The 12,342-nt window shown below is 40.1% G+C and overlaps 1 protein-coding gene across 1 annotated transcript; it reads left to right on the top strand.

Moving 5' to 3' along the window:
• The first annotated feature begins 313 nt into the window (after nucleotides 1-313).
• On the top strand, nucleotides 314-7,801 carry LOC131251581 (disease resistance protein At4g27190-like). Its single transcript, XM_058252353.1, has 3 exons — nucleotides 314-434; nucleotides 3,589-7,007; nucleotides 7,568-7,801. The coding sequence occupies exon 2, from the start codon at nucleotides 3,592-3,594 to the stop codon at nucleotides 6,805-6,807; it is 3,216 nt and encodes a 1,071-aa protein (XP_058108336.1). The 5' UTR covers nucleotides 314-434; nucleotides 3,589-3,591; the 3' UTR covers nucleotides 6,808-7,007; nucleotides 7,568-7,801.
• The last annotated feature ends 4,541 nt before the right edge of the window (nucleotides 7,802-12,342 follow it).

Consider the following 12,342-nt stretch of genomic DNA (forward strand, 5'->3'; position numbering starts at 1 on the left):
TAGACCAAACTCAGATTGGTATGCTGGACTAGGTACTGAGTCGTGTCGAGTTCAGGTCAAGACTATTTCAAAACTGAACTGAGTAGGTCAACCCTAACTCGGTCTGACTCGACTCAATGCCCAGCTCAACCAGTAACCATAAGTTAGTGGGCCAGTTTTAGGCCCAACTGTTTTAAATCCCAGTCTGGTGACCACGGAGTCAAAGACCCAGGTCATGCTCACAGAGGATGGAATCTCCAACGTGTGCCACGGCTGGCACGTTTGGCACTATCTTTATGCAAATGAGCTCGGCAAGCAACCTTTCCCTTCTAAACCATTAAGACCCACCATCGCTGTTTTTACTTATATTTTTTCACCCTTTTTGCATTCTTCTTCTCAATCTCTATTTTCTATTTATTCTGAAGAGAGTTCAGTAGCGTTTCTTGCAAGCTGAGGTATGCTCGTTTCTCTATCCACTCTCTCCTCTTTCTTTAAACCTTCTCATCGGATATATACATCTTAAAACCCTTTTTCATTTTTCGAGTAGTGTATTGTTTCAATTTCGACAATCAAATAGGGAAATTTACAGAAAACTACCTGCTCGGTATAGAATTTACATTCCCTATACTTTTCCGGTAATTATCGTTAGAGGACGGACGCGGATTTCCTGCGAAAGACTACTTTCGCAGGAAGTTCCTGCGATGGGAATTTAAGTAGGGCCCACCGTGATGTTTTTGAGAAATCCACCCCGTCCATCCGCTTTGAGAGCTCATTTAGGACATTCGACAAAAAAATGAGATGGATCCAAGACCCAAGTGTGCCACACGAGAGGAAACAGTGGGTCACCGTTGAAATATTTGCATGGCCACAGAAGTTTTTTATCAGGCTATGATTTTTTGTTTTCAATTCATCCCAGTGGGGATGACCTTATAAACGGTTTGGATGGCACATAAACATTAAAAAAAATAAAAAATCAAGGTGGATCCCAGGAAGATTTCAACGGTAGGCATTTCTTTCGTCAGTTTTCCCCCTGGTGTGAACCACTTGGGTCTTGGATCCAGCTCATTTTTTGGTTTACATTCTAAAATGAGCTCGAAAAACGGATGAACGGGGTGGATTCCTCACAAACATAAAGGTGGACCCCACATAGATTCCCAGCGCAGGAACTTCCTTGTAAAGGCTTTAGCAGGAAATCCGCGTCCTTAGACGACACGGATGGTATGCTGACACTGTCGATAGTGAAATGGTTATGTGGGCCCCATAATGATGTATGCGTTTTATCCATGCCGTCTATCCATTTTGGATCATTATTGTAGGGCATGAGCACAGAACTATGGCAGATTCAGATCTTAGGTGGACCATGCCATAGGAAAACAGTGGTAACTCAACGCTCACCATTGAAAACTTCCTAGGGCCCACTGTAAGTTTTATTTGCCATCCAAAATGTTGATTAGGTTGAGACCTGGATGAAGGGAAAACACAGATATCAGCTTGATTCAAAACTTTTGTGGCCCCCAAATGAGTTTTTAACGGTGGGTGTTCAATCACCACTGTTTTCTATAGTGTAGTCTACCTGAGATTTTGGACAACCTGATTTTTGGGTTCATGCCCTAAAATGATATTTAGAAATGGATGGACGGTATGGATAGAATACACAAATCATGGTAGTCCACAGATCACCGTCCAGTAGCGAGTCGCTACTACAGTATTAGGAGGCAAACTGTGTCCGTCCATCATTGTAGAAATCGGTGGGCACTAACAAGTAGTTTTTATGTGTGTGTGGGCCTTCAACGAAGGGATATTTTTGTCTTTTCCATTCAATCATGAGAGTAGCCGGCTCTTGGTTGTTTCTTTTTGCGGGTGACCCAAGCTAAGCATGATACAAGGGACAGTGGGACCAAGGTTCCTTGGGCCCACTATTTCATGAGAGTAGTCTGCTCTTGTTTCTCTTTGTGTGTGACCCACACCTAAGCACGTTATAAGGGACCATGCGACAAAGAATCCTTGGGCCCACCATGATGCCTATGTTACGTACAACTTGTGTAAGGGCTCGAGCTTTGAGAGAAAATGATGATTTGACATGGTATCAAAGCAGAAGTTCCTGTGTTCGAATCCTGAGAGCAACAAATATGTCTCTGTAATATATTCTCCCATGGGGAATACTCCATCCATGATGTGAACCCCCTCATATTCTCCTTTGAACCCCAAAAACTGGCTGATCAAAAATTCAGGTGGACCACACCTGCTAACCTCTAAAATCACAGAGTATCCCACTTGAATGCCGAAATAGCTTGACTTTTGGGGTTTCAAGGGTGTCCATTTATCCTGGTTAAGTTCATCATCTTAGGGCGTGTTTGGATTCACGGTTTCGAGTGTATAGTATCGTATTAGTGGGGTTGATGGGACATGTCCCTCGTTTGGAAACGAACAGCGGGCGATGCATTCAATGCGCGCTAATACTCCCGAGAACCACTTTGCATCATCGATGGGATTGTACCGCGCAATCGGCCGGACGTTCAGTCAGACGTAAATAGGAAGAAAGCATTTTCTTCTTTCACTGTGTTGCTGGTAATGCCCAGTATGGCCGTCTTTTGACAAATCCACACCGTCCATCATCTTCCTTTCGAGATTTAAACCATGAATGGTGAGCTTTGATCATCCGATGATGTGGCTCACTGAGACAATCAAGCTGAAACAACAGCCGAACGGTCTTCTTTTGATCATTGTAGCGATCATGAGGAAGTACATGGCCATGAAAGGTTAACATGTTTTTGATGGTTTTTCTCCCTCTACCTGATGAACGGTTCCGATCCACCTTTCACTGTATGATGGTGGCCCAAAACGAAAAGATGGAACCTTTGTTTCGCAACAGAGTTGACGTACGTCGACTTTGTGAAGTTTGGTGGCCCACTTATTGAAGCTTCTTGGAAAATCCACTCCGTCCATTGGATTTAGGACAAAAACCATCCGGAAGGGAGTGCTTTTGGAGTGAAATCAGTGTGGCCCATGAGGCTGCTTACTCTGCCGTCCATTTCATGTTTAACGGTTGAGATTCTGCAATAGTTTGCATAGAAACGAAAGGACACCTAGGCAAGGGCAATGCCCACCCTCTGAATTGAATGAACGACTCAGATCATTCAATGGAACAGTGAGTGGGCCCCACTACACGCACGTATATGCATCGTGTGGCCCTTAACTGATCGTTTCCAAACATTGATCTGACATGAAATTATATACATCCTAGAGTAATATGTCCTATCCAAACATTGGTTAGTGGCACGTCTCCGCTGGCTATATTCTAAATATCGCCCAACGTATACGTGAACAGTACCGGATACAATACAATACAACCAAAACGTGAATCCAAACACGCCCTTAATGGATTAGATGGAATGTACAAAACATGCTGAGCCCCACACACAATTTGAAAAGTTTAAATGGTGGGGGTCCCATCACTAACAAGTTAGATTTTTGAATAATCTAACTTGTTAATGAGCTAAATCTAGTAATCTTGAACGAGTTTGGTTAATACTCATCTCGAAAATTAATTCAGTTTTTCTTCTCATTATTGTTGTTGCTTATGATGTTGTACCTGTTTGTGTTGAATAGGCAATGGAAGCCGCGGTTTTGTCTGTTGTTGAAATGGGAAAGTGTGCATGGAATCCTCTTCAGAAACACACGGGCTATCTTAATCGTTTTAATGACAACATTAAGGATCTAAAGGACCATGTAGAAGATCTGGAGGCCAGGAGAGAGCATATAGATCAACTGATAAGCATGGGCTGTTCCAATGGTGAAGAAGAAATAAGAGAAGTTAGGTTATGGCTAATGCGAGCTGTTCACATGAAAGAAGAAACAGAGCTGATAGAGCAAAGAGTAGCAGAGAACAAGAGATGTCTGTTTTGTCCGAATATAAGCTGGCGTTACAGTATAAGCAAGCAAGCCAAAAAGATGACAGAAAATATTGCTAAGCATCTCAATGAAGGAAATTTTGAGAGGGTGACAATGCCCCCACTCATTCTTAAAGTCATAAACCAGCCTGCTCCGTCAATCGAAGGTCTACGATCGGTAGAATCATCCCTAGAAAAAGTCATGAATGCTTTAGGTGATGAAAATATCAAAAGAATTGGTGTATGGGGAATGGGTGGAGTCGGCAAAACAACCCTTGTGAAAAATATGAATAATAGGTTGGAGAGGACACAACAATTCAATAAAGTTATAATGGTGACCGTTTCTAAGGACGTGGACATCAGAAGGGTACAAGGCGACATTGCGGATAGATTGGAGCTGACTCTGAAGAAGGAATCGTCGCGAGCAAGTGACCTGAGTAGCAGATTAATGAAAGAGAAGAAATTCCTCATCATCTTGGATGATTTGTGGGAGCGGCTTGATTTGGACGACGTAGGGATTCCCTCTACTGACAGCCTTGTGGATTGTAAGATCATATTCACAACGCGGAGTGAAGATGTGTGCAGAGAAATGGAAAGCCATGTTAATATAAAAGTAGATGTTCTCTCAAATGATGAATCGTGGAAACTATTCAAAGAGAAAGCAGGTGATGTTGTTGATGAGCCTTCCTTGCATATCAAGGCAAGGGAGGTTTTCAAAGAATGTGGTGGTCTTCCGCTTGCAATTATAACGCTGGGAAGAGCAATGAGAGGTGTGAGAAATCTTAATGTGTGGGATAACGCACTGTCGCAACTGAAGAAGTCTGCACCAACCGATATCAAAGGCATGGAAGATAGGGTGTACCAATCTATCAAAGTCAGCTACGACCATTTGCGACCTGAGCTCAAACCAGGCTTCTTGTTTTGCTGCTTGTTTCCTGAAGATTATGATATTGATGTGGACAGGATGATCAGATTGTGGAAGGGTGAAGGCTTTTTGGAAGATGTTGGAAGTTTGGAGGAAATGATAAATAAAGGGCACTCTTGGGTTGAAAAACTCAAATCTTCTTGTTTGTTATTGGAAGGTGAAGGAAAAGGGTATGTGAGGATGCATGATATTGTAAGGGATGTTGCCATTTCGATTTCGTTAAAAGAAGATGCGGGCTACAAATCTTTGGTGAGAGCTGGAGTCGGACTAAAAGGTTTGTCACATGTGCAAAACTGGGAGGAATACAAGAGAATTTCACTCATGCGAAGTGGAATTGATAAATTGCCAGAAGGGATGCATTATCCTAAATTGCAGACATTGATGATGCTGGAAAATAAGGAGCTGACCGAAATACAAGGTGGGTTTTTGGAAGCAATGAAAGAGCTTCGGGTTCTGGATCTAAGCGAAACGACTATCAATAGGCTACCATCCCCGCTCTCAAACCTGGTGAATTTACGGGTACTTTGCATGAGAGATTGCATGTTTGAAGCTAGTTGTCTGTCAGCACTTGGGGGACTGAAGAATCTTGAATCACTCGATCTGTCATATAACAAATACTTACAAGAGTTGCCAATTGAAATCGGAGAATTGGTCAATCTGTGGAGTTTGGACTTAACATGGACTACGAATCTTGTATCCATCCCAAGTGGTGTTATATCAAGGTTGGCTCGCTTGGAAGAATTGAAGATGTGGAAGAGCTTCAGCAAGTGGGAAGTTGAAGGAAAAGAAGCAAGCAGCAGCAGCAGCAATAACAATGCTACTTTGGGTGAGGTAGCATCTTTAAAAGAATTATCTTATTTACATCTTCAGATTGGCGATGTGGATCGTTTCCCACAAGACTATCATCAGATTAAACATTGGAGAAAGTTGCAGAAGTTTCGTTTCTGCATATACCAATCAGGTTATGAAGGATTATCTGGTTATTATACTGGATTCATCTCTAGTTCCTTGAGATGGATGGTGGTTGTTGGTTGCAGTTGCATCCCTGAATGGATTAGAATGCTTTTACCCCATTCTACCCATTTACAGTTATATTATTGCAAGGGTCTAAGGTCACTTGGTGGTGGTGGAGGATTTCCAAATTTGGAAAAGCTTGAAATTTGGAAATGTGTTGAAATGGAATTTGTTATTAGTGCAAAGGAGTCTTCTGAAAATGCATTTGGTAATTTACAAAGGTTGGAGTTAATTGATCTGCCGAATTTGAAGAAAGTCGTCTCTGAGGATGAAGAGGGATTGCTTCCACCCACATTCCTACACAATCTTAGAAACCTGGAAGTGTATGAATGTCCTAAACTAAAGCATCTACTCTCATTTAGTTTATTGCAAGGAATGGAGAATTTAAGTGAAGTCCAAGTATGGTGGTGTGAAGGAATGGAGCATGTGTTTGCCGGACCGCCCGTATCAGTGCAAAACAATGATGTTCTCACCAAACTCAAAACCTTGAATCTTGCGGATCTAAGAAGCATGACGAGTATTTGGGGTATGGGGTTGGTGGTAAATCTTCAAAACCTCACTACTCTGATGCTTTCGGGGTGCCATGGCTTGAAGAAGATAGCTATATCGACGATGCAGATGAAGAGTGGGTTCCCTAATCTTGTTGAGCTTGCTGTGGATGATTGCCAAGGAGTAGAGGAAATCATTTCAAATGTGGTGGATAATGAGGGTCTCCTACCTAAACTAACAGTTTTGAGATTACTATCGCTACCAGAATTAGCAAGTATTTGTGGGGGAACAGAGGCAGCTGCTCCGCTACGACTCGATTGGCATTCATTGGAAGAAATACAAGTGGATAGATGTCCCAAGCTTAAAAAGCTGCTGCCTCTGCAAGGTGGGGCGCATGGTGTGCCATCGCTTCGAAAGATTGCGGGAGAAAGGGAGTGGTGGGAGGGGTTAGAATGGGATGAAGATCACACCGTTATGTCCTATTTCCGTCACTTGTTTACAGAAGTATAATATTGTAGCGGTATTTATAAATAGGAAGCAGATTGCATAGACCTCAATAGAACTTAACTGATGGGATGTTACCATCCACTCCCATGTATGTGCTTGAACTTAAAATACTTGAAGAAAAAAAAATACCCCTCTCTCTACCATCTCCAGTATCTCTCCCTCCTTTCACCATTGCCAACGGCAACGGCAACACAACGTTCTCCGTATTCCTCTCTCTCTCTCTCTCTCTCTCTCTCTCTCTCTCTCTCTCTCTCTCTCTCTCTCTTCAATGCTGAATGTTGAAACCCTAATTAAGATTTTGCCATGGTGAATTCCTAATTAGGGATTTCGATTTTAAAACCTTAATTAGGGTCCTGCAATGTTGAATCCCTAATTAGGAATTTGCAATTTCCAATCACCCATAGTACTTAGTACGTGGATTACAGATTCTAAACTAAAAATCACTAATTAGGCATTTTAATTTGAAAATTCTTAATTAGAGATTTGCAATGTTAATTATTCTTAATCATCGCACCTAATTTAAAAAATGAAATTTAATATCTTTGATTAGCTAATATGCTTAAAAATGATACTTGGGTATGATCCAATTGATTGCAATTGCTACTAGGCGGAGTTCAATACCTTTGATTAAAGAGTTAATACTTCATTTTGATCATGTAGTAGATGAATTTATTCATAGAATAGTTGATTGATGTTCTTCTTAATCAATGCTTCTTCAATTGCACTTCATTTCAATCTTTTTATTGGTGGATTTGTTTTACAGACTAGAAGCTTGATGTACTTCTTGATCGATGCTCTTCTGCACGATGATAATGTGGATTAATCTCTTACTTTCCCATCTGGTGATAATGTGGATCAATGAATGTATGTGAATTTGGTGAGAATGAAGAATGATATGATTTACATGAGTTGGACAGCCTAATTTTGGAAAGCTCACTTCCATGCTTGGTCTAAGGTACAAGACCTTTCTACCCACCAAATAATGTTTGGTTATTTGAAATAGGATTTTAAATTATATATATATAAATTTAAAAAAAAAAAAAAAAAGAATTTTACACAAAACTACCTAATTAATATTATATTTATATTCCAGTACCTTTTTCGAAAAGGTTTTCAGGCATGCGAGGAAATGATTGTTAGCTCGAGTGGGCCCACCATGATACTTATGTGAAATTCACCCTGACCACTAAGTGTGTCATACCGTGTTAGGCTTAGGGCACACAACTCAGCCCCACATCCAGTATTCTGGAATGATATGATAAAAGAAGGGATGGACGGTGTGGATAAGATTCATACATCACGGTGGCCCCTCAATGGCCCTCCGAGCCTCCGAGCTCCGAAACAGCAGGTGTGGTACCTAATCATCGCCCAGGACCTACCTAGAGATGGATAGTCCTGGCAGGGGCTCTGTAGGGTCCACCATGATGTATGTGTTTTATCCATGCCGTCCCTGCATTTTTACCGATCATTTTAGGGCATGAGCCCATAAGGGAGCCAGATGAAAGGCTTGAGTGGACCACACCAAGGGAAGCAGTGGTGACCCTAACACCCACCATTGAAATCTGCCTAGGACCCACCGTCATGTTTATATGTCATGCAACCAGTTCATAAAGTCACACAGACCTGGATTAAGGGAAAAGATAAATATCAGCTTGATCTAAAGCTTCTGTGGCCCTCAATAGGTTTTCAACATTAGGTGTTCAATCTCCATTCTTTCCTGTGGTGTGGTCCACTTAAGACTTCCATCTGCCTCTTTTTTGGGCTCATGCCCTAAAATGATCTGTTAAAATAGATGGACCACGTGGATAAAACACATAAATTAAGGTGGGCCCACAATGCCCCTGCCAGGACTGTCTGCCTCTAGCTAGGTACTGGTGGAGCTTGTACACAATCCGCCCCCTTCTAGGGTACCCTAAAAATATGGTAACAGAAATGCGGATGTAGATTGCAGCGAGCCTGCAAAAAGGGAGCGGGACCCTAACTGTGTGGGGCTCAACTTTATTTATTTGTTATATATCCACCCCGTTCATCTATTTAGACATAACATTCTAGAACGGGATCCTAAACCTTAAGAAAATAAAAATCTTAGGTGGACCACACTACTAGAAACAGCATGAATGATCATTAAAATCTTTTTGTGCGACACAAAAGTCTTGGATCAAGCTGATATTTATATTTTCCCTTTATCCATATCTTGTTGACATTATTAATAGGTTGGGTGTGAAATAAACATTACAAAAACCTTGCGATGAGCCTTTGGAATTTTTTAATGGCAGGGCACTCAACACCACAGTTTCCTGTGGTGTGGTCCACCTGATATTTGGATCTATTTAATTTTTGGGACCAGAGAAACGGATGGACGTGGATATACATCACATCATCAAGGTGGGCCCCATGGTTAGGGTAACATCACAACATCTTATTTGACTGATTTGCTCCCATTTAATCTTCTTAGAGGTCTGGAGTTGCTAAAAATCTACAGTAGAAAATGAGTTGTTTTCCTTTTATAAACAGGTAAAGGGACTTGCCCAATACATATACATTTTTCAAATATAATGTTTAATACATATATTCTTTTTTAATCAATGGATCATGTCCTATATTCTTCTTAATAGAATAGTCATGACCCTTCAATTGGTGTCCTTATATTAAATAACTAATAATAAAAAGTGCAACAACATCTTATTTTTAACTTATAAAAGTCAATTTAAAGCCTAGTGGGGGTGGCTAACAACTGAGTGTGTACTGACAGTGGGGTGTGTACTAACAAGCAAACCCAAAAAAAAGTAAAAAAGAAAAGGTCAATTTAAAGGTTAGGATCATCTATTATTATTATTATTATTATTTTGCATAGTCCATCCACAGTTGCCTTGTGTTGACAGTATTGTTGATAATGAAACCAATGGGCCCACTTAGACAAATAAATCATGAAATATGACCCATACTCAGGTAGAGCATCATACAACTTCCCTTATGGAGAGAACTCACAACACAAGATGATGTGACAAAGTCTTATAGGTCTTGTAATGATGTATGTGTTAGATCCACACTGTCCATCCATTTTTTTTAGATCATTCTAGGTAATGAGACTAAAAATGAGGCGGGTCCAAAGCTCACTTGGACCACATTATGGAAAATAGTGGGGTTTGAACGCTACCATTGACAACTTTACCATTGACAACTTCTCGGGGGCTAGGGAAGTTTTGGATCAAGCTGATATTTGTGCAGTACGTGTATCTGAGTCTCTCTCTTTCTTTATTTTCTTTATTTTTTTTTTTTGAACCTTATCAACAAGTTGGATGGAATATAAAAAATTTGGTGGCTCCCAAAAAGGTTGTAATGGTGAGCATTCAATCACTGGTGTTTCTTGTGATATGTTTAAATCTGCTTTATTTTTGTAATCATTTCCTAAAATGTGCTTTTGAAATGGATGGATGGGGTACATACATCAAGGTAGGCCCACACTCAGGGATCCATTGAAGTTGCGCCCACTATAACCTATTTCTCGGATTGAGAAAATGGATGAGCTCATGATTGGCCATTCACCTGCTGAAAGTTTCAGCCTGAATTCGAGATTGCTCGGCCTGAGCTCATGACGACTCTGCAATATGTTAAATCCTTATTTGCATATCATGTAGCTCAGCTGACATTATCTCAAGTGGATCAATCCGAGATGATGATGCTCTGCTCTGGTTTAAAGGATTGGGTACCGGGTTCAACAACAACTTAGGTATTGGCTACATCTGTATTTCCTCTTCTCGTGCATGAGGTTCATTAGTGCCAGAAGTGTTACGACCTCTTCGGCTCATATTGCATTGATAGGAATAACACAATAGTCGATTACTAAATATTTATGATAACCAGATAATGTCATGTCTCACTAAATTATTGTGTTTGCATAACCGGTATGCAATTATGACAACTAAGTAGATTTCGATTGAGCTCGCAAAAAAAAATTTGTTGGCACTCAATTTGATTTTAGTCACATGTGGTGTGTTAGGCATACCATAACCAATTGTGTGACTTGATTTAAACCAAACAATTTAACCTCAAGCGCCAAGATAGGTATATACGTTGAATATGAGTGTATTTGACCGAGATCTGAGAATATTGGTCGCCTATTTAACCACTTGTGATGGAATTGTAAAATGATTAGGCAACATTCAAAAGGTGAGGTTCTTCCTCTGATGATGAGTTGCTTGTTGCCTTCCTTACAAAAGGACTTTAATATACCTATGCAATTAAACAAAAAATGAGATACTAACAGTCGTCACGAAAAATAATTGCAATAAGCCTTTTTGAAAGATGAACTTGCATTAAAAATGAAAATAGTCCAATGCAAAAACATAAATTTGGATAATATCTAAAGATTATTAATACTGGATTTTCGTTACTCTTAAGATAGAGCTAAGATAATTATCAGGAAAGATAAAGATATTTTGATTGGTTTGTTGGATTGGTAAAAGACAATTTACTTTACTAAACTTCTTACTATTTATAAATATCCTATGCACTTTCGACTCGAAACACTTATTTATTTCAACGGTTATGATAGTTGAATCATTGCTATGTATGGTCTTCCATGTCCTTATGTCTTTTCTCGACATATGTCCCTCCAACTGTTATTTTCTGCTCGAACCGCTTTCTATCTCTTGAGCTTATCGGCCATGCCTCATCATCTAATAACATGTATCATCAACTTAGTTGTACTTGTAAAAAGTGCTCCAAATATATCTAAAGAACTTTCGCACGCTATACATTTACATGCAATGACATATATCTTTTCCTCATTGGTCAAAAATATATTACAACTTCAATACTTCGAAACAATATTTTTGGCAATAAGGAAAAGAAAACAAAAATTATTCATAGACATTTTTTATTTTTTATTTTATTTTTTTCTGTTTTTGTTAAGCTAACATGTGTGTACAATAAAGCTATGCCATATCCTCCGTTTGCTGGGAATAAGAATTTCTGTACTATGTCATCACAGATATATGATAACATACTACATGTAATGCAACAGATGATACGGCTTAGTTCAAAAAACAGGAAATTTCTATCCATGACTAACAAGGGATCCAAATTCCATATATACATGCCAGCACGGCATGTAGGTGCAAGATGCAGTTCATCTAACAATTTGCTGGACTTTCTACATGTTTTCGCAAAAAAAAAATCCGGTCCACTCAGGATGTGGGCCCCAATAATGGAAACATGTGGATGGGTTGGAAAACTTCAGACAAAACTTTCAGAGTCGTCCATCTATTTTGCAAACTATGGCCCACTTGACTAGTGGATCAACGTGATTCTTGGCCTAGGACGTCAATACAGTGGTTCCTTTCTGATGGATGGATTGGATTTCAGATCTGTCCTGCCATGCTGGCTCACGCATGACGTGTACATGACCTTTATTGCACATGCCTCTGTTCTTAGCGAAGCTCTTCTAATATAACATAAATCCAACCCTAAGTAGCTACAATAAGATATTTGAATTTGAGGCGCAGTTCCTCACTTCCTCCACAAGTCCAGCACGTG

The sequence above is a fragment of the Magnolia sinica genome, chromosome 7 (genome assembly GCF_029962835.1).
Source record: "Magnolia sinica isolate HGM2019 chromosome 7, MsV1, whole genome shotgun sequence".
NCBI classification, from domain to species: domain Eukaryota; kingdom Viridiplantae; phylum Streptophyta; class Magnoliopsida; order Magnoliales; family Magnoliaceae; genus Magnolia; species Magnolia sinica.

Excerpts from the sequence above, each read along its gene's own strand:
- LOC131251581 (XM_058252353.1), top strand. The coding sequence starts at position 3,592 with ATGGAAGCCGCGGTTTTGTCTGTTGTTGAAATGGGAAAGTGTGCATGG.